Genomic DNA, 24,139 nt, shown 5'->3' on the forward strand with positions numbered 1-24,139 from the left:
TTTTCAATACTGTGAGCCCTTCCGGGCTGTTACAGGGTGGGAATACAATGCAAGGTTCACACAAACAGTGCATTCAAATTTTGCACAAAAGCGTCAACCGTGTTGTTGATAGGAAATACACATGAGTTTAAGTTGTTCCACTCAACGATTGTTTTGACAATGAAGGAGTGTTTAAAGACATCCACTCTAGGCACGTAAGGCATAATGGCATAAGCATGACTAGTTCGCGGCGAAACTCTTCCAGGAGGCTTTAGGTACAAACTGGGGCTCAAGTTTAGCTTATTGTTATAAAGTTGATATAAAAATTTAAGGCGTGCAATTTTCCTACGCACGGCCAATGTGGTAAGACCAGCCCTCCCAATCATAGTGGTTACCGAGTGTGTTTTATCGTAGTCAGAAAAAATAAACCTGACCGCCATTCGCTGAATTCGTTCTAATCTATCTATTATGTATTGCTGATGTGGGTCCCAAATTATACTAGCGTACTCTAGATTTGGACGAACAAAAGTGGTGTATACTTTAAGTTTAATATCTGGAGCAGAACTGTTGAACAGAAAGGATGTGTATGGACAGTGGTGGTTTGAACAGCCAGCAGAGCTGAGAGTTGTATAGCCCTTGGCAGCATGCAATGAGTTACGGGTTACCAGCAGCTATTTATTAGCACAGGGTTGGCAGGCCTGTCGCACACTACCAGAATTGAGAGGGAAACCAAAAGCTGACACTGAATCAATTCTAGGAACTCTCTTCTATCCTTCAGTTTCATCCTTTTACCTGTGAGCTGCCTTTTCCTGTTGCCACTCCACTGTCCTGTTTGCTTGACCGCAGGAGGAGAACGAGGTGCCGGATGACGAGACCATCAACGAAATGATCGCCAGGAATGAGGAAGAACTGGAGCTTTTCCAGGTACGTAGGCTTGTGCCGTTCATGGCTTTTCACTTGTTCAAGTGTGGGTTACCAGTTTGTTCTTGGCCATGGCCAAAGAAATTCTCCAAATTCCATCCTTTGTTCCATGCCTTGAACGCTGGCACTGAAGTTGTCGACTCATTTTGGGGCCTGCACGTAGCTATTGTATGCTATCTTTTGCAAAGAGACCTATGTATCGGTTCAAAGGTCCTGTTTTATTCCTGGGATGTACGACCTCCTTGTTTGTACCCGCCACGGTGGCTCAGTGGCTAAGCCGTTGTGCTGCTGTACACGAGGTCGCGGGTTGGACTCCTGGCCGCGGCAGCCGCTTTTCTGTTGGAGGCGAAAAGCAAAAACGCCCGTGTGTACGAGATTTCGGTGCTCGTTAAAGATCCCCAGGTGGTCAAAATTAATCCAGAGCCCTCCACTAGTGCACCTAATCGCACGTGTTGCGTCGGCGTGTTAAACCCTACAATCAGCACGACCTCCTTGTTTGTATCATTTTTCATAATGCATTAAAGCTTCAGGAGAATGATTTGGTTGATTAATTAAAGGTGTTGTGCCACCAAATTTTAAGTCTGTAAAAAGCCTGCTGTAGGCTTTCTCTGTATGCAAGGACCCTCAACACGAAGTGCTGGGTACAGCAAGCGCCTAATATATATTTTAATTCGCTTCTAAAAAGTACCTAAATGCTCTTCTGGAGATTGGGACCCATCGCTAGCACCACTAACCATGACGTCAGTGAATTGCCAGTATAACAAAGTTTGTGACGTCATACCGCGTTAGCGACTTGGGCGACGTCAACGTGAACTCCAGTTACCACAGTTTGTTTGGTCGCCTACACACTAGGCCGACACGACGGCGACGCCGACGGGTCGCCAAACTCGGCCGAACCATCGGCCAGCTACGCCGATGGCGACACAAACACGTCGGCCGATGGAAAGTCGTCGTAGTGTGACTGACTCGCTGACCGAAAACGCCAACAAAACCGGTTGCCCGACGCGTCGTCGGAAATTGACCGAGAAGCGAAAACTGCGCCCGACAACATTCGTGCAGCAATGAATGCGGCTCTATTTTGTTAGTTTCGGGAGTGTAATAAACTTAGTAAGGTTCATGAAGCCCATACAACTTAACACTAGCGCTAATGCGATCCGTATTTTGGCGTACGACGCTTCAGTCGTGCTCTTTGGCGACGCCGCTACCCCGAAGCTGTAATGCGTGTGCGATCGGCTTGCCTGTAGAAAATATAAGGTCAGTTTCGTGCAGAAGAAGAGTTATGTAGGGTAATTTGGGTAATAAGAGATCAATATCGGCCAAGGTTTTTAACGTAAAACGTAAAACCAAAGTACGGCAAGCACTATCCCTACAGTGCAACATCGCAGTCGCAGCCGGGCACACTTATTTTTGCTAGCGCTTTCGCGAAGGAGCAGAGTTGATGGCGATAAGCTATTGCGGGGGCTTCACGGAACTTTGCTGCGCAAGCGCTATTTAAGAAATTTCAGTTTACCAGCCAGGAATTCTGTAAACTACCTAGTAAACACCGACGTACGGCTCGAAGGATGGGCTTCCGTCTAGTACACCGGCTATTACGCAGTGCATCGCCATTGTGCGGTGGCGCAGTGGTCTCGCGCGTCGCACCCGCTCCGTCAACGTTATGGGTTCGAATCGCGGCAAGGAGAGCTCTTTTATTTTATTTTTTTTATTATTTTATTTTTTTTAGCGGTTTTTTGAGGGGCATGGTTTGCATATCCAATTGCATTTCTATGGCAGACAAAGAGCCAGTGTCGGAGCTCTCACAGTTTGACCTGACGAGTCGGCGTGTTCCCTTCCATGGTGAAGCACGTGTGTGCGGGAGCAGACACCGCAGTAAAGTCACAGCGTACCGCAGCGCCACATGGTAGACACACATGGCAGAGCGTCCTCGCAACACTGACGTCACTGCTTGAATCGGCGCCCTGAAGCCGAAACTGAATCCTGTTCACACGAATCGGGCGATAATAAATTTTTGACTCAGAAAATGTGCATGTGAGAGCATGTATCATGCTTTCTAAATATAAAACGTTTGCAACAAAGAATGCATAAGCAACAAATTTGGTGGCGCGACACCTTTAATTCAAAGATGTTGATGTGGGTGCAGGCATAAAAGTCCGCCTTGTAGGGGCAGCATGAAGATCTAACCAACCCACTCATCTCTCCACCTGGTGTAGAAAATGGACATTGACAGGAGAAGAGAGGAAGCTCGGAGTGTCAAGCGGAAACCCCGGCTCATGGAGGAAGATGAGCTTCCCAAGTGGCTGCTAAAGGACGACGCGGAGGTACGTGCCTCGCTCGGTGTCGCCAGGGCTTGCTTGCAAACGTCGATGCAGTGTTCCTTACGCGTTCCTCATTGTCGTTCTGCCAGGTGGAGCGTCTGACCAACGAGGAAGAAGAGGACAAGCTGTTTGGCCGAGGGAACCGGCAGCGGAAGGAGATCGACTACTCGGACGCCCTGACCGACAAGGAGTGGCTGCGGGCAAGTGTCGCGCTGGTTGCCAACTGTGGCGCTACTGTAGAACTTCATCAAGGGGGACATGGCTCTTAAAAGGATTTCTTTTAATTTTTTAAGGGGGCTCACTGGTCTTCAACCAAAAAAGCTTATTCTTACAGTTATGATGACAGCTAGGGGACATATGTAGTCCTTCATTCAGATTCTAGATATGAATTTTGTTTTTGCGTAAAATGACTATACTCAGTTTTACCGTATTTACTCGCGTAATCCTCGCACTCGCGTAATCCTCGCACCCCTAATGTGAGCCACCAAAACTTGGATTTTTTGGTTCCCCGCATAATCCTCGCACCCCCAACTTTGCAGCGGCGAAAGTTGCCTGCTCGCGAAACCCGCATGGTGCACGCGCTCTCCAACGCGCGCCCTCCCCCGCCGCCTCTCCGTTCGGCGGAGAGCGCTGTGTATCCAAGGCCATCAAGGCGCCCTAACAACCTGCATGGCTACTACTAAGGTCCCTAAAAGTAATTTCAGGGACCTTAGCTACAACCTCCATGCAGCGAAATGTAGGCGAAAAGGCGGCGAACGTCGCCCGGCGGCGGCCGCTCCGCCGCCGGCGTCGAAAATACGGCTGTTCTCCGGCGATCTACGCGAGCTAGATGCCGAACGCGCGGCGGCGAACGCGACCGGAAGCAAAGGCGGCAATTTCATGATTGCTGATCGACGGGATACTGTTTACGTTGTAAGTAATAAAATAAAAAGAAATAGCTGCTGTTGGCAACACTGACTTACATATACAAAAAACGACCGCTAGATTTAGCGGGACTGGCATAGGGCAAATTGGCAACACTGTGCACCGGATTTTTTTTTCCCGCAGAATTCTCGCACCCCAAACTTTGCATTGACTTTTCCGAAAAAAAAGTGCGAGGATTATGCGAGTAAATACGGTATTTGCATTTTTATATTCGACTTTTGACAGCCTTTGTAAAAAAAAACTGCTGGAGGGATGCAGCTGAAGAAGGTACTAGTGAACTGTACACAAACCAAGGAGTGCAGTGTGACTAACAACATTCTATTTTGTCTGTAGCAGAAGTTACGACCATTCGAACTTAGGGCCTGGAAGGTAAAACTGTTTTTTTCTGGTTGCCGCTTTTCAAGCTTAAACTTCAAGCGGTCATAACTTCTGCTACAGACCAGATAGAATGATACTGTTAGTCTTATTGCACTCCTTGATTTGTGCACAGTTCACTGGTACATTGTTCAGCTGCATCCCTCCAGCGGTTCATTTACAAGGGTTGTCAAAAAACAAATATAAATATCTACAATGAGAATGAAAAACAACATATGTATCGTGATTTTTATCATCATAACTGCAAGAATAAAGTTTTTGATCAAAGACCCATGTGCCCCCTTAAGTAAACTCTGTGAAATTTGTCAGACTTGCCGCTTTTTTTCCCACTGATTTAGAATATGGCATTATTTTTTGAGCCCGTCAATTAGCAAAATAATTAGATATAATTAGTCATTTTTGGAGGAACAGTAGACAAAACAGTGTTAGCCGTAAAACTGCAATCGTTATATTTTCTAACACCATGAACCCTTCTGAGTGCAATAAGAGAATCAGTTTTTTGATGCACAGCTTGAAACCAAAAAACTGATTCTCTTATTGCACGCACCAGGGTTCGTAGTATTGGAAAATATAAAGATTGCAGTTTTATGACTAACACCGTTCTGTGTATTGTTCCTCCAGAAATGACTAATTACCTCTAATATTTTGCTAATTGACGGACTCAAAAAATAATGCCATATTCTAAATCAGTGGGAAAAAAAGCGGCAAGACTGACAAGTTTCACACAGTTTACTTAAAATTGAAGGAAGCTGTTTTAAGATCAGTGTACAGTAATACAGTGTACAGTGTTCAGTACAGGTGTACAGTAACGTGCACAAAGAGCTGGATATCTGGGCTTTGGGGCCCGACATGACTAGCTTTTAAAACTATTAGGTGCATCTTAAGCAGTTAAGTCCTAACGAGGTTTTACTGTTATCGTGCCTTCTTTCTATTGGTAATCCTGCTATAGGCCTGTCGGAATCAACCTGCTAAAATTTTAAATCCAGGTGTGATTGTTGGACATTGTGCTGTGTGATTGTTGGACATTGTGCTGTGCTGTCTGTCGGATATCGGGTAGTTGCGGGCACTGGGATTAGTGCCTGAGAGCGGGACTCATTTGGTGAACATTGCTTCTGTTTGCAATGCAAAGTTTGCATTTGCATTCACAAATGGTTGTGAATGCTGCAACTTGGCATGTCTCCACTCGTTCAGCAGTATTTAAACTCATTTGGTTGGTTAACTAAACTTCAGAAGGGAGTGTGTGGTCACTAATGCTATTTTCATTGGAAGTGGGGAAGGAGTTCTATAGAGAGATTTGATTCCCAGGAAGCACCCCTCTTCTGGAAGAGGCCTGCTTGTATGTGGCGCAACTTCACCTCTCATTGCGGACTCACTCAGCCAGGGCTGCGTGTAAAGCAGACCAGTGCGAAATGCCTACACCAGAGAGGCCGCCAAGCTAGCAGGCTATAAAGCTTGCACCTTTTTTTTTTGTTCGCTCATCGTAGAATACAGTCATCTGGCTGCAACCCACGAAACTTGCAACCCATTAAAGCTTTCTCATCAAGTCTCAAAAGTTTGAGAGAGAGAGAGAGAGAGAATAATCTCCCTCTCCTCCTCAAACTTTCGTGATATACCACGCGGTTGCAGTGGGAGCCACAGTGAAATTGGGGCATCTGCGCTTCTCACTGTTCTGCTTACCCAGTAGTTATATTGTGGCTTCTCAAGCCTGGGGAAACCAACCGGTTGGTCCTTGCTCTCTCCCGGTGCTGCAGGCCATCGAGGACGGCAACCTGGACGAGATGGAGACGCGCAAGCGGTCACGCAAGTCGGGCGGTGGCGGTGGCGGGAGCAGCGGGGGGGGCAACAACGGGGGGCCCTCGTCGAGCTCGGGCGGGGGGGAGCGGGGCGGCAAGCGCAAGGGGGGGCCCTCGCGGCAGCAGGTGGACGAGGACCAGCCCGTGGTGAAGAAGCGCCGGGGCCGGCCGCCCCTGGAGAAGGCCTCGCCCAACCCGCCCTCCCTCACCAAGCAGATGCGCAAGCTCATCGACATTGTCATCAACTACAAGGACAGGTGGGAGCGTCTCTCCATCCCTCTTATTCGCCGCTAATGTCAACTTTGGTGTCTTGCAAAGCATCTCACGAAAAGTAAACTTGACTTTCGAGTGAAAGACTTTGCATCCCGGCCAGTGGGAGGGGAGGAAGAAAGGAGTTGGAAACGATGGAGGGGCTCGAGGCGAACGTGATGGACCCACCATTGATTCTTTTTTCGTAGCTGCATCTTGTCCCCTTGTTCCACCCTTTTCATATGGGTGGGGTTTTTCTTTCACTTTAAATCTGCTGGGCTTGATTCGTGGCACGTGCGCAGTCAGTTGTGGATGGAGTGGCAGTAATGCGAGCAGAGAGGTGGTTGTAACCACAGGCTCTGGCTGTGCTCTTTCTTTTGCAGCGATGGCCGTGTGCTGAGTGAGGCCTTTCTGCAGCTACCTTCGAAGCGGGAACTTCCCGACTACTACGACGTCATCAAGAAACCCGTTGATCTGAAGAAAATCAGGGTAAGGGAGGGCCCCGCTCCCAGTGGAGCAGCGGGAGAGAGTGTGCGATAGGCAGTCTTCAGCCCGGTTTCTGCATTTGTCGTCGCCAGTATTGGCAAGGACATTTGAAATTTTACCTTACCTTTAGCTCTCATTCTGGCCCTCGTGATTCTGAGCAAAGATTTTAATGCCTAGGAAAACATCCCCCGAGCGGCCGTTCATCATAGGATATGAAGTACGCCCGGCTCGAAGCAGAAATCGGTTGGCTTGTGTGTATGCCTGCTTCGATGCCCTCGTCACAGTCTGGGTATATAACAAAAGACCACAATCTTAAGGGACAGTAGCAGAGTAGCCCGCTACTCACATGAACTCACAAGTAGCAGAGCAAGGAGTAGGGGTCAGTCCCACCAATAAGAGTGGAAGTGGCAAAGGGGAGTTCACAGTCGGGTGGATGACTGCTGCTATCCCCCTTCGGTGTTTTGATGATCCCCTATGCTTATGGAAGTTGAATGAGGAGCACAAAGGGATTCAGAAGCGTGCGTGTTTGGGTGTCTGTTATCGCATTGGAGGGAGCAAAAATGAGTCTCACTGACAGCCGAGTGCAGGCGGAGCTACTGCGTGAAGTGCAGTGGCGCAAGCGACAACAGCAGGCAACGGGGTTGGTGTTGTGGGCATTAATGGCCTTGGGCTGCGCCCAGCTTCAGTGGTCATCCTTCTTAACAGAGTGGAAAGGGCATTGACTTTTTTTTTTTTTTTGAAGACCATCTTCATACACCCACACAGACACACAAAAAATAAGCTCCCTGCCTGTTAATTGATATTTTATCTGGCTGCATAAACACTATCCCACAGCAGTTCTGCAGTTTCACCTCTCTCGGTTGGCAACACAAAGAGCAGTGACGTTTGCAGCAGAGAACGAACGTCCTCAGTTCCCTCTTCCTTGGCACAGGCCCGGATCCGGGAGCACCGGTACCGCACCCTGGACGACCTGGAGGACGACTTCATGCTGCTGTGCATCAACGCCCAGACGTACAACGTGGAGGGCTCGCTCATCTACGAGGACTCCATCGTGCTCCAGTCGGTGTTCACCAGCGCCCGCGAGCGCCTCGAGAAGGACGGCGACCTGGCCCTGGGCACCGACGACCAGGACACCGACCAGGACGTCGCCCCCGCTGCCGAGGGAGGAGGCGGAGGATCACACGGCGGCGCCGAGGTGGGGCCTTCTCCTCCCCCCGTCCCTCATCCTCCCTCCTCCTCCTCGCTCGCTCACTCACACGGAGTAACAACACCCCCCTAACAACCGTCACCTTCTCCTCTCCTCCGTCTCTGCGCCTGCGAATGCACACTCGGTCGCCTGTAACATATTGTGCATCCTTTGGCGGCAATGCGCTGTAATTTTTCATGATAAACTCGATTTCCTCCTCATCAACTCTTGGCTGCCTTGGAACTGTTTTCATTTTTGTGGAATGTGGTGTCCATAGTTTCTGTTCTGCACTGGCCTTTTGCACATAACACTGATTTTTTCTTTATTTTTTATGGGAAACTTGTAACAAATGAGTTTGCGACGAAACAAGTGTGGACATTCTTTGATAGTTGGCATGAGTAATTTGCATGCGGAGGCAGTCGCAGCAACCTAGTTGTGGCATTTTGGCTCCCCGGCAGTTCTCACGCTGAATTAGGTTGAGGTTAATGCCGTTTTTCTTGGCGATTGTTTTCGTCTACCCTTGCATGCCTTGCACTTCCAATCTGCAAAGAGCAGTTTGGGCAGAAGTGATAAGGTATTGGGGGCATCAGAAGGTTTGTGAGGTGGCCATAATGCGCTAAGCCACGAGTACAGTGGGAGGTTGTAACTGAATGAAGTTACTTCAACTCTGTATAGTAAGACCAAACACAAATTGCACAGAAAACTCACCAGCCACACTACAGGTTACTGCTTTGACGAGATCTGGTTGCATATGCCCTGGGAAGCGTGTGCAAACCACTGCTGCTCGAGCATTAGTATCATTTGTACATGCTAACGGAGCTTTCACTGCAGCTATGCTAAACCTAATTGCCGTCTTGACCTTGTTGCAGCCTCTATCATTGCATACGATGAAAATTAGTAGCATTGCTTCAGTTGCGAGATCAGCACAGTAAAAGTTTTTTTTTTTTTTTTTCTCTTTCTTTCGCTAGCTGTGACATTGCTGTGAAGTTCGCAACGACTGTGTTTGCAAGCATTTTCTGTGCCTTGTCTTGCAGTGTTTGAATAACAACAGCTTCGTTGCACAAGCCGGAATGCTGCCTGCCCTGCCACCCTAACAACTAACAGCCTGGACTAATGCTTGGAGCGCGCGTGTGTGTGGAAGACTTGCCGCAGTGTAGTTCCCCATGTGTTGGCGAGAGCATCTAGTGCCCCGTGCTTACCCGGTTGGTTAGATTGCGCTTTTTTTTTTTCCCCTAATCTGTTCTGCCTGTGTATGCATGCTCAGTGTTCGTCCACAAACGACGTTCGATTCGCATTCCACGTGTACGGACAACACTGTGTGAGTGGCGCCTTCTTCCGTCTCTGCCGAGAAAGTGAGCTCTTATCGTTGCTTCCCCGGGCCCCGTTTTTCTGACAGAAGCCTGTCTCTGTCGGATGTTTACAGGAAAAGACGAAAAAGCGCAAGAGTCGCCACGTGCGACGGTACATCAGCGACGATGACGACACGGAAGAGAGCGACTGATTGTGATCGCCGCCACCCCTCCACACCCCCCTCTCCATTTGTACTACGTCGATCGTCCATAGCATCTCACCGACGACGCCACTATTCCGCCACTGTTGTTTCTTTGGTTGCCTCTCTTTGTTTGTTTGTCTGTTTCCCCTTGTTTCATAGTCCTTTTTTTCTTTTCCTCCTTTTCCTGTCTAGTCCGAAATCGCTGTGACGCAATTGCCAGTCTTCATATTGTCTTTCTCTCTCTCTCTCTCTCTCTGTTGTGTGAGGAATAAATGGCTGCTATCCAAAATGGAAGCACTGTCACCTTGTGGCAATTCTCCTAAAAGTTCCTCTCGCACGCCTGAAGTTGTTGTAAGTATATATCGTAGGCTTCCCATCAGTTTCACTGATGTCATTCGCACATCTTGGAGATGACTGCTTCAAGACAAATTCTATCCTGAATTTGAGTTGGAATTACGAAGCACGAGAATTGTATTAAAAGCAAGCATGTCAGTCTGATCAGTTTTCTTGATTTCTACAGTCTATTCCGAGAGTTGAGAGGCTGCGCAAGCTTCGTCCTCAAGAGGTGTACCCGACCTGCATTTGGCTTTGAGGCATCGTAAGGATTTAAGCACACGCAGCAAGATATGCTGCTTTTCCCCTCACAGGTGCTGCAGTTTGGTATTTCTAACCACATGGTCTATTTGAATTGGCAATTTTGAATTGTGGTGTTTTAAAGCACAATTTATTTGTCAAGTATAGTTTACCTTTCTTGCGAATCCTCAGTGTGCACGTGTGATCAGCTTGCCTTACGCAAATGCTAATTCTTTACAAGCTGCCTTTGATCATTCATGGTGCAAGTTATTGTGCCCGACTTTAGCTTGACACGCACTAAAATATATCTTGCCAGCTTGCACGCAGTTTTCAGCGCACAGATATGCTCACCAACACAATGTGGTCTACATATGCAAGAGGTTGCATGAATGACACTTCTACGAGGTACAAAACAAATTTTATTTGCTTTCTTTTAGGAACTTCATTATGGCTGTACATGTTCACTTGTACACATTCACTTTGCACACAACTTGAACAGCTTCACTGAGCAAATGTGCCCTTACAGCGAACCCCCTTCTGCACACACGAAATGAGAGCTGCTCGATGCTACCACATCTTTTATTACGCTTTTCTACCGTTTTTTCGTGCACTGATGATGGGACTGACTGCGACTCCTCTCATAAGCACTGTTGTCGGAAAAATGACAAAGATGCTTCTTTGGCTGACTTCTTCATCTCGTCTTCCATAGATTAGAATGAAAAAAAAATGGACGCTGGAAGAAAAATACTGCAGCATGGTCGTACTTGGCTGACAGAAATTGCGTAGTGCATTGCAAGCAAAGCTATGGCCTTGGAAACAACTAGCACAAAACTAAGCGCACGGACATTTTAAGCTTTGCAAGGCCAAGTTTTACTCCTTGGCAAGTTTATTTCTTTGGTGTTGGAAGGCGCTCGGAGCTTGCGAAAATTGTGACCGTTTTGCCTGGCAGTTTAGGTGTGTGGCTAGCTTTTGCAAAGAGAGTGCTTCAGCTTGCCAGTTAAGGCCTAACCAAAGCAGTTTTTTGTAGCAGGTCGGGAGGAAGGTATGCTGTTTGGCATCCGGCCCTACAGTGCAAGCTTTGCCTCAAAGGGCAATGCAGTCAAAATACTCCTCTTTTTTTTTTTTTTTTTTTTTTTTTCAGAAGGTTTAGTGTTTTATAGTGACCTCAGCACTTGTATGGCCGCAAACATTGCTCTTTTTACTGAGAAATTAAACATTTTAACCCACAATTTCAATCCTGTTAAATCGTGTTTTTGCGACGTTGACGGCGTATCCAGAGCAGGGCCTTAAAACTAAAGATAGCCTGCTGACGAGGGCTGCTACCATCTCACAGACTGCTGTTTGGTTATCTTGGTTTTCGCCCACTCTCATAGATGGCGCTGCAATACCGCTGAAGTGCCAGTGTTTACACTTTGCTTCTGGCCGAACTTCTATACCTGTTGTAGTTTCAATCGTATCCTAAAACGTAAGCTATGACTCGACAAACATGGTCATGCAAGTGGCCATGCCAGTTATGTCAGTTGGTGAGTTGTGTCAGACAAGTCCAACGCGTCCAACAGCTGCGTTAGGCAGAGTGCCGCACTAACTGCTTCGGTGTTTACGGGTTCATTTGTAACTCTAATTGTTTACCCCACCATTCTTACTGCTATAAAAAGAATGTGTCCTAAATTTAAGTGCAAATAGCTCGTTCAGCAAGCTTATAAGCCCTGCCTAATTTGCCTTTGCTTTTGCCGGCCTCAGCCAATCGCACAGCAGTGCTTATGACATCATAGGTTTTGTTGCGGGAAATGAGCTAGTGGTTTGCATGGCCATTCCCTTTCATAATTATATAGCTGATTTGAGTGAAGTTTTCGTCAAGTGGCGTCAGTAAATTCTAACGAGGCAATCTTTTGAATGAACCGAATTTCGGTATTGTCTGCATGGCCTCTTTAACAGGAGTCCCAACTTTGTCACACCGCAGACAGTTTGCGCCAAGATCACCATTGTTGTGGCCAATAAGCTGCCTTTCCTTGCATGTTGTTACCCGAAATTAACTACATTACTTGTGGAAGGAGGCAAAAGTGTGCACTTGCAAAGTGTTTTTTTTTTTTTTTTATCACAACGATGTGGGCACTGAATTGTCCACAGGACACCTCAGCACAGTATTTTTTCGATTGTTTATTTTACGACCCGACAATGAGGTAGCCTGGACATTGTGCGTCATTTCAATTAATTTCTCTCGGCTGGAGGTGTGATCGTGAGGCCGAGTAAAGCTACGCTGAATATTCCTACACTGAAAATGATTTACACTCCTAAAGGGACACTGAAGTGAATTTGTCAAGCTTATATTGTCGCTTGCATTGCGTAGACTGGATCAAATACGCTTTTCATCATTTATTTGGTTAATAGGGCGACATTTATTTTATAAAGCCCAAAAGAAGAAGAAAAATCTGCCACGTGCAGTCTGTGGCGGCCGCACCAACTAAAGAGTGATGTCGATAGGAGGTGCGATGTGACTGGACGGTGTACAAGATTAAAATTCAAGCCAGTTTTGTTTTCAGTTCTGTGAAACATGCTTGGCATCCAATGTTATTGTTGGCTGGGCATTTTCTCGATTTCTCTATATGTATCTCAGTAAGCGGCGTACCACACTTCTGCCATGCTGCCAGCTGTAAAGTGTGTCGGATAAGCCTTCTAGCGCAGCTTGTAGTCGTAACGATTAATAGCCGAGGTGTACGCATGGGATGAATGCCCTCCGTGTCACCGGACCCGCTCAAATGCGATGCGCATTTCCCCCCTTTTTTTGGAGCTTGCCTGGCTCATGCTTGTATCGTAAGAGGCGTGTTCGCACCAGGAAAAGGGTCGGCCGATTCGGCACTGTGCCCACAAGCAGTCGGTGCTTGTGGCAACCCCACACCAACGAGAACTCGCCAGTGTGTCAGTGTCACTGTGCACGCGTCGTGCGAACTTGCTCGCGGAGCAAGTAACGTTACAGAACAAAAATGTTGAATTCAGTAGAGAAAACATTGCCCCAAAAAAAGCGAATAAACTTAAAAAAAAAAACGCTGTTGGGGATTCAAATTTGTGAATTGCAAAAACACGGACCTAAGGCTTTACACCACTTGGCGATAAGCCAACACTGTTATGAACGGAAATATAAGGTATATAATGTATGGCCAGTCTACATTTTTATTAGTTTAAGCAAGTTTTCAGTTTTTACAGTTTTATTTAGTTTTAGGAAGCGTCCCACAAATATCTCTCCTCTAGCGACTGCATTCCTTAGGCGGAAAAGCATTCGCAGATGTGTGGTTGTGCTGCTGACCGCTGCAGTAGTTCACCCAGGGCAAGATGTGCTTCCCGCACCTTGGTATTACGCTGTACAATAAAAGTTTCGGTTGATTTTAGTTGCTTAGTAACTATACTAACTTCGCTGACTCTTCTCCCGCCTTCGATTGGCCTTAGGTTATTCTACTAGTGTACCAGTCAGTGAAGCGTCGCTTGTGTGGAGCGACGACTTTGAGCTTGATACGGTCTACAAACTAACAAACTAAAGGCACATTCTTCCAGGCCCACACGTGTTGTGGCATAATTTCAACTGAGCAAACTGCTAGGACCCGCCAGTGGCCGGCCGACTGATTCTGTTGGAGGGTCCGCGAGCCGTGCCAGTAGGGCAGTAAAGCCAAGCCATCTTGCTTGACGTCATAGGAAATTGGCAATGAGGATGCAGAGAGGACAGCACTTTCGGATTGATTCTGCTACGGAATAAAGTCGCATAAACGCAGCGAGTGTAGTCGAAACATTGCTTAGAAACTCGGACTACAATTTGTGCTAGTAATCCTGCAGTGTCCCTTTAAGGGTGTTTTTCACTGTCTATAATGAACACCCTTGCACTCTAGTAAAGACAATAACCCTTTTTATGGGGTGTTTTATTGTTAATTACACCCTTACAAAGGGCGTTTCCTTCATTTTCTGATAGGGTACTGTAAGGGCATTAGGTATGGGCAAAAAGGGCTTTAGTGTATGAAATTTACTGGGCATGCAACATGATAAGCAGCCAACCTGCATTGCCAGCCTTGCCTGTCCAGGCAACACATTCCTCGCTCGCTCACACCTTGGCCAGGGTATAACCAGGCAATATAAACATACCAAGGAAGACCAGTCGGGGTGCATGTTAGCACTGTGACCAAAGCGCGGCAGTCGAGCCTGTTGTGCGGCAAAAATACAACAGCCGTTCACACTGTAAAATGATTTACACCCCCAGCAAAACATAACAAATATAACCTTTGAAAGGGTGTAACAAATGACAAAACACCCTAAACGGGTGTTTTTCTGGTGTTTTTGATAGGGATGTGTTACACTGTAAACCCTTTAATGTGTTTCCTTCTGTTTTTTGGCATGGTGTTATAGTCAGTAGAAATTGCTAAGGGTGTAAATTATTTTACAGTGCACAGCCGTGCTGCAGTTGGCAGCTCACTGTAAAATGATCCGTCTATAACACATTCTTACTCCCCACCAAAAAACAAAGAAAAACACCCTTTGAAAGGGTGTAATAAATTATAAAACCCTTAGAAGGGTGTACTGTGTTTCTGCTATGGCATGTAAGGGTGTTACAATGGACAAACACCCTTAAAAAGTGTTCTCTGATTTTTGATAGGGTGTTATGGACAGTGAAAACTCCTTTTTACGGCGTAAATCATTTCACGGCGCTCTCAGCCCAGGTCGCCGTGTTGGTAGAGCATGTGCGTGCGCAGGCTGCTGCTCTGGCTGAAGTGCTGCTTGCAGTGCCTGCACGCGAAGGGCCGCTCGCCCGTGTGGCAGCGCTTGTGCCGGTTGAGGTTGCTGGGGTCGGTGAAGGCGCTGGGGCACTGGTCGCACCGGAAGGGCCGCTCGCCTGTGTGCACCCGTGCGTGGATGCGCATGTAGCTGCGGCTGCTGCACCGGTAGCCACACTGGTCGCACTGCGCCAGCCGCCGGCCGCCATCGCTGTTGCTGGTCGCCGCCGCCGCAGTGGACCGCAGAGGCGTCCAGGGGATCAGCATGCCTGCGAGGTGGTAGCAATTCAACTGATTGCTCACTCTCCTCTGTGGACAGATTTCGCACAGCTGCTTTTTCAGGGTCAGCTGTAGGGTTCGAGATTTCTGCATTCATGTGGTGTGAAATTTGCAAACGTGAAGTTGATGTATGGCCTATTTTGGCACGCTGCAGTGAGCACATGGGCCAAAATGGCCAAAGGTTAATAAGATCTCTGACCAAATATTACAATAGACCAATAATTTTGTTGCCAACTTGTACCACATAATTCCGAGTGCCCTATGTGATTTCTCTGAAGTGCCTACGAAGTATCAGGTACTCGCAGAGGGGGTAACTGGCCAGGTTATAAAGAAATAAATATTACATACAACCAACCAATAATTTTGTTATCAACTTCACTTGTACCACAAATTCCGAGCGCCCCTATGTGGTTTCTCGAATGTGCCTACAAAGTATCACGTACTCAAGTGGTACGTGATACTTTCAACAAAGTGGTAACTGGCCAGGTTATAAAGAAATTTCAGTCAATTTCCATCTATGACTTCTCTAGCTGATACTGAAATTCGCAACATGCTCGGTCCTCCCTCAAATTTTTCCGCCTTTTAAGAACAGCATTGCCGAAAAATCCAAAAAATGAAACACTACTTTCCATGCTATGCTATTTGTGGCATTGCTGAATACAACGGCTGAACCAACATGCCTCTCTACACCCCCCATGTTGCGGTGGAAGGGGAGCTGGGCTGCAAAGCGATATTTTGCCAGACGGAACTCCATGTTCACAACAACTCTTGTTGCCAGCATTCAGTTCAGCTGGGAGGAGGAAGATCCACACCGCTGAGGGAACGCTAGCATGATATGCAAAAGCTTCGCTTGAGCAGCTTTTAGAGCTGAACGCATCTGAGCAACACAGCGATACAAAATGTTGGGAGAAAACCAAATACACGATTCTGTTTTGTTTATGCAGAACAAACTTACTCCTCTGTTGGCACTGAATTAACAAAGTCTACGCGACCAAAACTTGGACAGAGTGGCACAATTCCATTTGGGGTTCCAGTCGTAACCGACACCTATACATGAAGGAGGCACACATACAATACAGCCCACTAACTAATTCTTTGGGAGTCGTAGTCAATAACCATAGGAAGGCACAAAGAACAAATACAGAAGCAGTCTCCGCTTTTATGCGTACAATTTGGCAGCTGCCACTCTTTTCTCTGAATAAATTTGAGGCGCTAAACAACGGGGACCAGGAGAAACACGTAGACAGAGACAAGGCACCACTTAGACAAGGCACCACTAAGCGGCGCCTTGTCTGTGCCAACGTGTTTCTCCTGGTCCACGTTGTTTAGCGCCTCAAATTTATTCAGTATGTTGAACCTACTAGCCCTGGTCAGGCTTTTGTTAATTTTCTCCATTCCTCTTAGTAGACGTCTATATTCTGTCTGGTCAGGAAGCATTACTCCAGGCACAGGTAGACAACATGACACAGTGACACCACTATAGGATCTGACTTCGTGGAGATAAAACGTTGAAGCAGAGGCCTAGCTATATTCAGGGACAGGGCATGCATGCATAAAATTAAAATAGTGCAATTAGCTCCAGGCTACATCCAATGGACAAGCTTGGCTTGTGTTTCAAGTCTTCTCCCTAGTAGAAAAAGACCATTGGAGGTCCGCTTGACCCAGTCCAAAACACCAGTGGGAAAATTGTAAGTGCAGTTGGTTCCAATTGATCCAAAGACAATTGTTGCATCAAACTGCGCAGCATATGGTCAACAGTAACCAACTTGAAACGTTGCCTCCTGAACAGTGCATGGACGCCACGGTGCTGTTTCAAACCCCATTCACAACAACTTTGCCGCGTGACAAATGTGACAAGGCGGATCTGTGCCGTACAGCTTCCTGAATCGTACCTTTCAAGAAAATGGTTCAAATATCATTTCACAGTTCTGGGGCGGTATTCTCGAGTTTTGTCCCTTTTGCGTCTCTTTCAAAAGTGTCCCTTTTGGCGAGTCCTGATTGGCTAAAAGCCAACAACCGGAAGTGACGTAACGCAACCGCGGCAATCCTACTGCCAAACTTCCTCCATGCTGCCAACGTCCACCTCTTAACCGCAAGTTACGTCACGATGAAAGGGACACAAAAGGGACGTTTTCAAAAGGGACAGTTGTGCACTGGTTTACATCTATTATGATGAAATGCACCCTCTACAAATGTGCTCCTTGTTCAACGATAAACTTACATACAATAGGTTTCTCTTGTTGGCCCTCTTGTATTCTGATGGAGGGGAAAAGCAAAAACGCCCCTTGTGCACGAAATTTAGGCGCACGTTAAAGATCCCCAGGTGGTCAAAATTAATCCGGAGCCCTCCACTACGGCATGCCTCGTCGCCCGCATTGTGTCGGTGCGTTAAACCCTACAATAAAAAAAATCATTGGACCTCTTGTAGATGGCTGTCAAAGACATACAATGTGTTGCTGCTTGGCACACTACAGGACGTATTTGCAAGTGCTTTTTTTTTTACCTTCATTTCACCAAAGCTCACAAATTCATTGCACATTCTGAAACAGCGAGCATGCATTATTTATTTCCCATTTTCAGCGCGCCAGCCACAAGAACTTTGTTGGCTTAGAGTTTTTCTACAATTCACCAAATGCAGCCTACTGTTAACAAGGTGTGAATTGCAATGTTTCAAGATGGATTCAAGATGTTCAATTAATTTACGGAAGATTTGCCTGGTGCTACTTAGTGCGGCATTTTGAAATATGCAGATCTGTGCGTGGCAAAGTTAAGCATAAAATGGATATGTGAAGGTGTCTGCACCCTTCATTCCTGTGTTTTGAATTGCCCATTATGCAAATTGCATTGCTGCAGGTTGGGCATTCATAGCAAAGGAAACGTGTATGTCCTGGAATTTTTGCAGTCTTCACAAGAAAATGTAAAAGACTGAATGATTGATAGTGTGTTTTAAGGATCACCCTCATTTTCACGAGTGGAACAAAGCTGGTGAGATTTTTAGGTTTACATATCACAATCTCGGCCGTACACAATGCCACAAACTAAAAGATACCCATCTGTGCAACAAAAGATCGCAAGGTTCCCAAATAGGAAGTCAAATTCACAAGATAAAAAACTACCTCAGGATGCCATACCATGGACAAGATTCTCAAGAGATTCCTCCAAGTTAGAAGGCCTTCCAAAGTATAGCAGCAATAAGCGAGGACGCCGCTTTGGCAAGAATTCTGACCACAAGGTATAAATCTCCAGAATCTGGCCCCAGCTTGTACTATGCAGGAGAACTGCATTGGTGCATGATATACAGTCTTAAAATTTTCCAGGCCAAGCCATAAATGCATAGGCAAAAAAAAAATTCAAAGCACAAGCTTACCTCTCAAGCAAGGATGAAATGTTTTATGCCAGGAAGCTGGAGAAAACACATTTTTGTTAAGAAATATTTTGACTACAGTTAAGCATTCAGCTTTTGCTTTGAATTCTTTGTGGCTCAAAACGTTTAGTGTAGCCTAGAAAATTTTGACAAATACTGTACATACATGCGCTACTGTGCAGTTAATAACACATCAAAAGTTTGCAATGTTGTGATACCCAATGACGCAAGAAAAGCTACGTCACGTGCTCCAAAATAAATATGAAAGTAAAAGTAATGTTAAGCAGCCAATCAGTGAGGCGCCCCTAGAGACTGCGTAATAAAATGCTGGAGGTGACTAACAAATATCACATTGGACAAGCCCCAGTGCCTATACAAACGGTGAGGAATAAGTTGGGTGTGAGGATAATGCTGGGTGGAGTGCATTCAGGACGTGCTTTTGAACACTGAGCAGATTATGCTGTCACTAAAACGCAGTGTAAAACCAAGGTAGTGTCTATTATCCTGGCAACCGTGAGACTTACCGTCAGAAATTTCTCACGGCAGTCGCCTCTCAATGGCTAAGCACGCTACCCGGAGATTCTACGGGACAAATATTCCCTACAAAGCCGTGTTTGCAGCTGCTCCTGTAGCGCTTTGGTATAGTACTTGGATTTAAACGAGAAGGCTCAGGTTCGAGTCCGACATTGAGATCTTTTTCTCTTTTTTTAGCTTTCGAAATTTTTCGGTCATTGTAATTTCGTTAATACTTTTTTTTACTCTGGTTTTTACTATATCAAGAGTTCGACGCACAGGACTTCTAGAATGGGTTGAATTACATTTAAGATAGGTTGTGTTCTGTGTCGTTGGGGTGGGTTAGATTAGGTTTGATCAGTTTGGCTGGATTTGGGAAGGTTATGACGCGCTAAGTTAGGTTACACTAGCTTCGGTGAGGTTATGTTATGCTAGGTTACGTTGGGACATAATATTATTCAGCAAATTTTCATCCAGCCAGCTTTTATGGAAACTGCCGTGAGAATTTCCCAGAGGCAAAGGTAATTCTCATGGCTGCCGTGAGATTAGACACAGCCTAAAACCAACGCATACTTCCAACATCCACTTGTGGTACAGGAATTTGTGGTCTTGCTGCTGACTTTGATAGAAAACCTGTCAGAAAACTTAGTCACGATAGCTAAGCTTATTAAAAGGACAGAGAGGAGTTGACAACAATGGCGACAACGAACACCCAATGTGCATTTCCCAGCACAAGTCCCTTATGTACAGGTGCTCAAGGAAACCTAGACTAGGGTTCTAGCCATAAGCTCATGGCAAATAAAGTTGCATTCTTTCACCGAATGCCAGTCACTGCTATGATTCTAGGAAATCCGCAAGCAGATTCAATGGCAGTTCAGATGCTCACAAGAGCAACGCGGGGTGCAGCCATCAAAGATCTTGGCTTCAAAAATGTTCCACAGACCACGAAAGATGAACGGGGGATGATAAACTGGTGCTGGGAGGATTACCTTCTTTTTCATACCTTTCCTTCCCAATCAAAAGTGAAAAGGTTAGTGCAAACCACCAACAACTTGAGGTCTGAGCCAACGGTGAGGAACTGTTGTTTTACAGGGAAAAGTACAAACCTGCACTTGGTGCTGAACAAACACAGAGATCCCACAAAAAATAAAAAAAAAGGTGGTTCCGCAAACACACAGTGCTACCGATGTTGTCCAAGCACGTGAGTCTTGAGGGAACTGGTCTGATTGAAACGGGCGCCGCAGTGAGAGCACTCGTAGGGGCGCTCCCCGGTATGGCACCGCCGGTGCCGGTTCAGGTTGCTGCGGTCCTTGAACTTGCTCGGGCAGAAGGTGCAGTGGTACGGCCGTTCGCCCGTGTGCACCCGGATGTGACGCCGCAGGTAGGCACGGTTCCTGCAGTTGTAGTCGCAATGCGGGCACTGGATCCTGGCCTCTTCCTCGAGCAAGACCTCTGCACCTTGCAGCACGGAACAGGCCGCCATGAGGTCACCAACGTCTGCGCAAAGACGGAGAGCCGCAGTTAGGTGTGCCTCCTTGCACGCAGCAGCTTATTTCTAAAACTGCCTAAATGCATTAACAGTAATTGTTCGTACGTAAACTAGTTGGTACGCCAAAGGCCACACACCAATCAGTATGCTGCCCAAATGCACAAACGAAACGGTACTTGTTCATGGGCTAGTTCGTGTGATGTTTGCGGGCTCGATGGCACACCACTGTTATGGGCTAGTTGTTAAATGGCATTACGTTGATTGCATTGTGCAAATGCAGACTGAATCACAGAACTAAGACAATGCCAGCTAACTATCGCTTAAAGGGACACTGAAGTTAGTTGCACACATTGTCTAGCTACCTTTCCAGTCCAAAACACATGGTTACGAGTTATTTCAATCAATTTACACATTTTTATAGGAAACAGTGTATTTGAAAATGTTTTTCTCCTGCGCTATCCTCCACTCCGATTCAGTGACATCAACTATGACGACACACTGTGGGCGAGGCTAAATCTAAGAGAATGCTAAAAATAAATACGCACAAAATGGGTTATAGTGTGTTTTCAGCCACAAGTAAGACTGGAGAATTCACTTCAGTGCTCCTTTAACAAAACAGGTTTTTCTTTTTTTGAATTGTACCTAAAAAATGTTAGTTCTGCTTTTAAAAAAGAAAAGCACCAGCAGACAAGACATGTCAAACACCAAATTCCGCATTCAATTTACATTTGACGTTTGGTGACTTTATGAGACAAAATATCCAATTATGTCACTGTGCCTCGTCTCATTCACTTTCTTAAAAGATTATCGTAATTACCAGTTCTTTTTTTTTTTTACAGATTTTGAAGTGCAAGCTCATTAGTGAACGCAAAAAAATTAACTCAGCATTAGTACAGCACTTGTGTAATACAAAACTGATACAAGTGTAAAGTCACTGCACTTGTTTGGTATGAAATGCCAGATTAGTATGGTCATGCAAGCACATAAACCTTGGGCACATAAAAAAGCTCCAAATGTTGTCATTACTTATGTTTCTTATTTGACTCCCAAAATTTGCAACTGCTCATTTAAACTGACCATTTCAACATAACTTGGGATCGTGTCAGGGCAGTTTCAGAAGCAGTTTAAAATAAACAACCAATGACAAGTTCAGATGTGGAAATTCAGATTTGCTGTGCTTGCTGAACTAATTCAGGCATTGCAGCACTCGCCTCGTCAATTTCTAAAAGCGACGTGCGGTACCTGCCCTTTTTTTCTTTTGAAAAATTTGTGCAAAAGGTTCTGCACAAATCTATTCAAATTTGTGCATAAAGGGGGTGCAGAAGCAGACAAAAAAAGTGCAGTACTGGTTATGCAATCCTGCTTATAACGGATTGGTTCAGGGAGTGCAGACCAAATCGAAGACGTGTATGTATGGTTGGATAAAACGAATGGGTGATCGTCATCGTATTTTCTTTTTTGTCTTTTTTCAAACTGAACACATCAAACAATAAAGACGTGAGTTCCAGCCAAAATTTTGCACAGCATCAACCGTTCCATTTGTCCCTTTTTCTGTGTTTGTCTCAAACACTTAAGCACTATACGTTTTAACATGTTTGCGCAGCAAAGCCACTTGCCAAAATAAAGCCATACTTAAACTTGGACTTGGGAACCCTGCGTTATGCAGACACGTATGCATAGCTTTTGTAAAAGACAAAGGTACCGGCTATTATAGACAAAACAAAGTATAAATATGGCTACATCAGACTCTTATTTTGTAGTACTCGCCCTCTTCATTAACAGATGCCTTTAGCTGCAGAATTTGTTTAAAGAAATATTTCGCTGATGGGATCCTAATTAATGAAAAAAAAAACGCAAATTTGTTGTCCTTGGCGCACCAAATTTTAAATGCGTATTTAACTGCTTAGCGCACATAACGCTACAGCGTTGAAACGGGATTAGTACTACTTAAAAGTCTTAACCAGAAGCTGAATACAGCAAAGACATTGCGACGGTTACGCGTTGTCTGCTGACGGTGTCCACAAGAGCTCAAAGCAAAACATAACGCAGTACATAACGCCGAAAATACGCCACAATACGAGACACGGGGTTCCAATCACAGTGAATTTTCGCATTTACACTGCACTACACAATTCAAGCACTCGCATCCGCTTGAACGAAGTCACATCCGTGATTACAAGAGAAAGGCAGAAGCACTTAATGCGCTTGGAAGAACGCCAGTCTTTCAGCCGGTCGAATAAACACACTCCGTAGCTTTTCTTTTGTTGGAAACTTTCTCGCATCGTGCAGGAAACTGAAGGTATATCGACGGTCAGGACCATCCACCTCACTGAATTTTAAACCCTCAAAGCACTAAATGCACGTTGTTTAGCGATTTTAAGCCACTGCATTTGTGCAGCGTCAAAATCGGCACCTGCGGCGAACGAGTTTGAAACTCAATGCCGGCTGCCATCTTTCTTTTCATTGCGGGAGTTTTACGACACCGCAGTCTAGTGGCGCTAGTGGAATTTCGTTTATATTGTTTTCCCAGCTGTAAATCATTTGTCGTTAATTGTTATACTCAATAGCTTTATAAAAAAAGCCAAGACAAAAGTGTATTTTTGTTTCTTTTATTTTGAACACAACACAAAGCAAACAAGTGAAAGAACAGTGACAGTCGTGTGGTAGCAATATCCTCCGTCTGAATCAACGGGTACAATAAATAAAACTTTAACGCTTTAACTAGAACACAACTCCTCTTAGAACGTACAGACGCCATCGGCTTGGAGACTGCGAGTGAAATAAATATATTGATACAGCGGGAACAGTTCAAACTGCAGCAACTGCTGTCAGCACATTGAGGGCTCTTTTTTCGTCTTCCGTGGCCAGGCGCGCCGAGACCACAGAAAGCTGGCCGGCTCGGTTCATGAAGCCGACGCAACGGAGCAGGCTGCCCTTCTGCAGTGCTCCCAGGACTCTGTCTATCTGGTAGAAAATGCAGCTAACGCTGGACTTGTCCTGTCGCAGTGTGAAATGCTTCATCAGTCCTTGGCGGTTTGCAGTAGGGGCACAGTCCAGGACTCCGAAGACTTCATGTATTCCATGAGTGCCTTTCACGGCGGCAGCTCCAACGCTAAGAATGCGGAAGTTGCTGCTTTCGCTCTGTGACGCGTTCGCGTCGATGGACCCTGCTACGGCAGGAACGGGCGGAGGGTTTGCGTAAACAGGGGCGGTACATGTCTTCTGCCGTGCAGGGGGTTGGCGCCTACCACCGCTGTTTTCGAGCATAGGCTGCTGCTGAGTCGGCGGTAAGGTGAAGGTGACCTGAGTCCTAGGTGCAGTGTATCGCCATGACGGAAGCGATGGGCCAGGGTAACGGATGGGCTGTTGCTGTAACTTGGGCGCCGGCTTCTTTAGGATACCGGGTCTCGGTCCTCTCGCAGCTGGCCCTTGGCCCATAGCTGCCGGAGC

At 46.2% G+C, this 24,139-nt stretch overlaps 2 protein-coding genes across 10 annotated transcripts in view; one reads left to right on the top strand and one right to left on the bottom strand.

Moving 5' to 3' along the window:
- Brm (ATP-dependent helicase brm) overlaps positions 1-10,218 on the top strand; it is a 32,828-nt gene extending 22,610 nt beyond the window's left edge. For 3 of the 4 annotated variants that reach the window (XM_077694168.1, XM_077694169.1, XM_077694171.1), the window contains exons 17-23: positions 826-903; positions 3,111-3,218; positions 3,305-3,415; positions 6,266-6,564; positions 6,940-7,045; positions 7,974-8,237; positions 9,652-10,218. In XM_077694168.1, coding sequence (XP_077550294.1) covers positions 826-903; positions 3,111-3,218; positions 3,305-3,415; positions 6,266-6,564; positions 6,940-7,045; positions 7,974-8,237; positions 9,652-9,729 — 1,044 coding nt within the window. In that variant the 3' untranslated portion in view covers positions 9,730-10,218. Of the gene's footprint in view, positions 1-825; positions 904-3,110; positions 3,219-3,304; positions 3,416-6,265; positions 6,565-6,939; positions 7,046-7,973; positions 8,238-9,262 lie in introns of all 4 variants that reach the window. The other variant, XM_077694170.1, reaches the window with a different exon arrangement.
- Positions 10,219-11,646: 1,428 nt separating this feature from the next.
- LOC144163282 (uncharacterized) lies at positions 11,647-23,152 on the bottom strand. 6 transcript variants are annotated; one of them, XM_077694177.1, is made up of 3 exons: positions 22,886-23,152; positions 20,087-20,697; positions 11,647-15,313 (listed from the first exon to the last, which is right to left on the bottom strand). In XM_077694177.1, exons 2-3 carry the CDS (start codon positions 20,199-20,201, stop codon positions 14,982-14,984), a joined length of 447 nt encoding a protein of 148 aa, XP_077550303.1. In that variant the 5' UTR covers positions 20,202-20,697; positions 22,886-23,152; the 3' UTR covers positions 11,647-14,981. The 6 variants fall into 6 exon arrangements, with proteins under 6 accessions (XP_077550303.1, XP_077550302.1, XP_077550306.1 ...); XM_077694176.1 differs by having other exon boundaries at positions 22,867-23,152; XM_077694180.1 differs by having other exon boundaries at positions 20,385-20,697; positions 22,808-23,152.
- Between the last annotated feature and the right edge of the window lie 987 nt (positions 23,153-24,139).

Source organism: Haemaphysalis longicornis, unplaced genomic scaffold, assembly GCF_048455015.1.
Source record: "Haemaphysalis longicornis isolate Haplotype H1 unplaced genomic scaffold, Haemaphysalis longicornis Haplotype H1 scaffold_12, whole genome shotgun sequence".
In the NCBI taxonomy this organism is placed as follows: Eukaryota; Metazoa; Arthropoda; class Arachnida; order Ixodida; family Ixodidae; genus Haemaphysalis; species Haemaphysalis longicornis.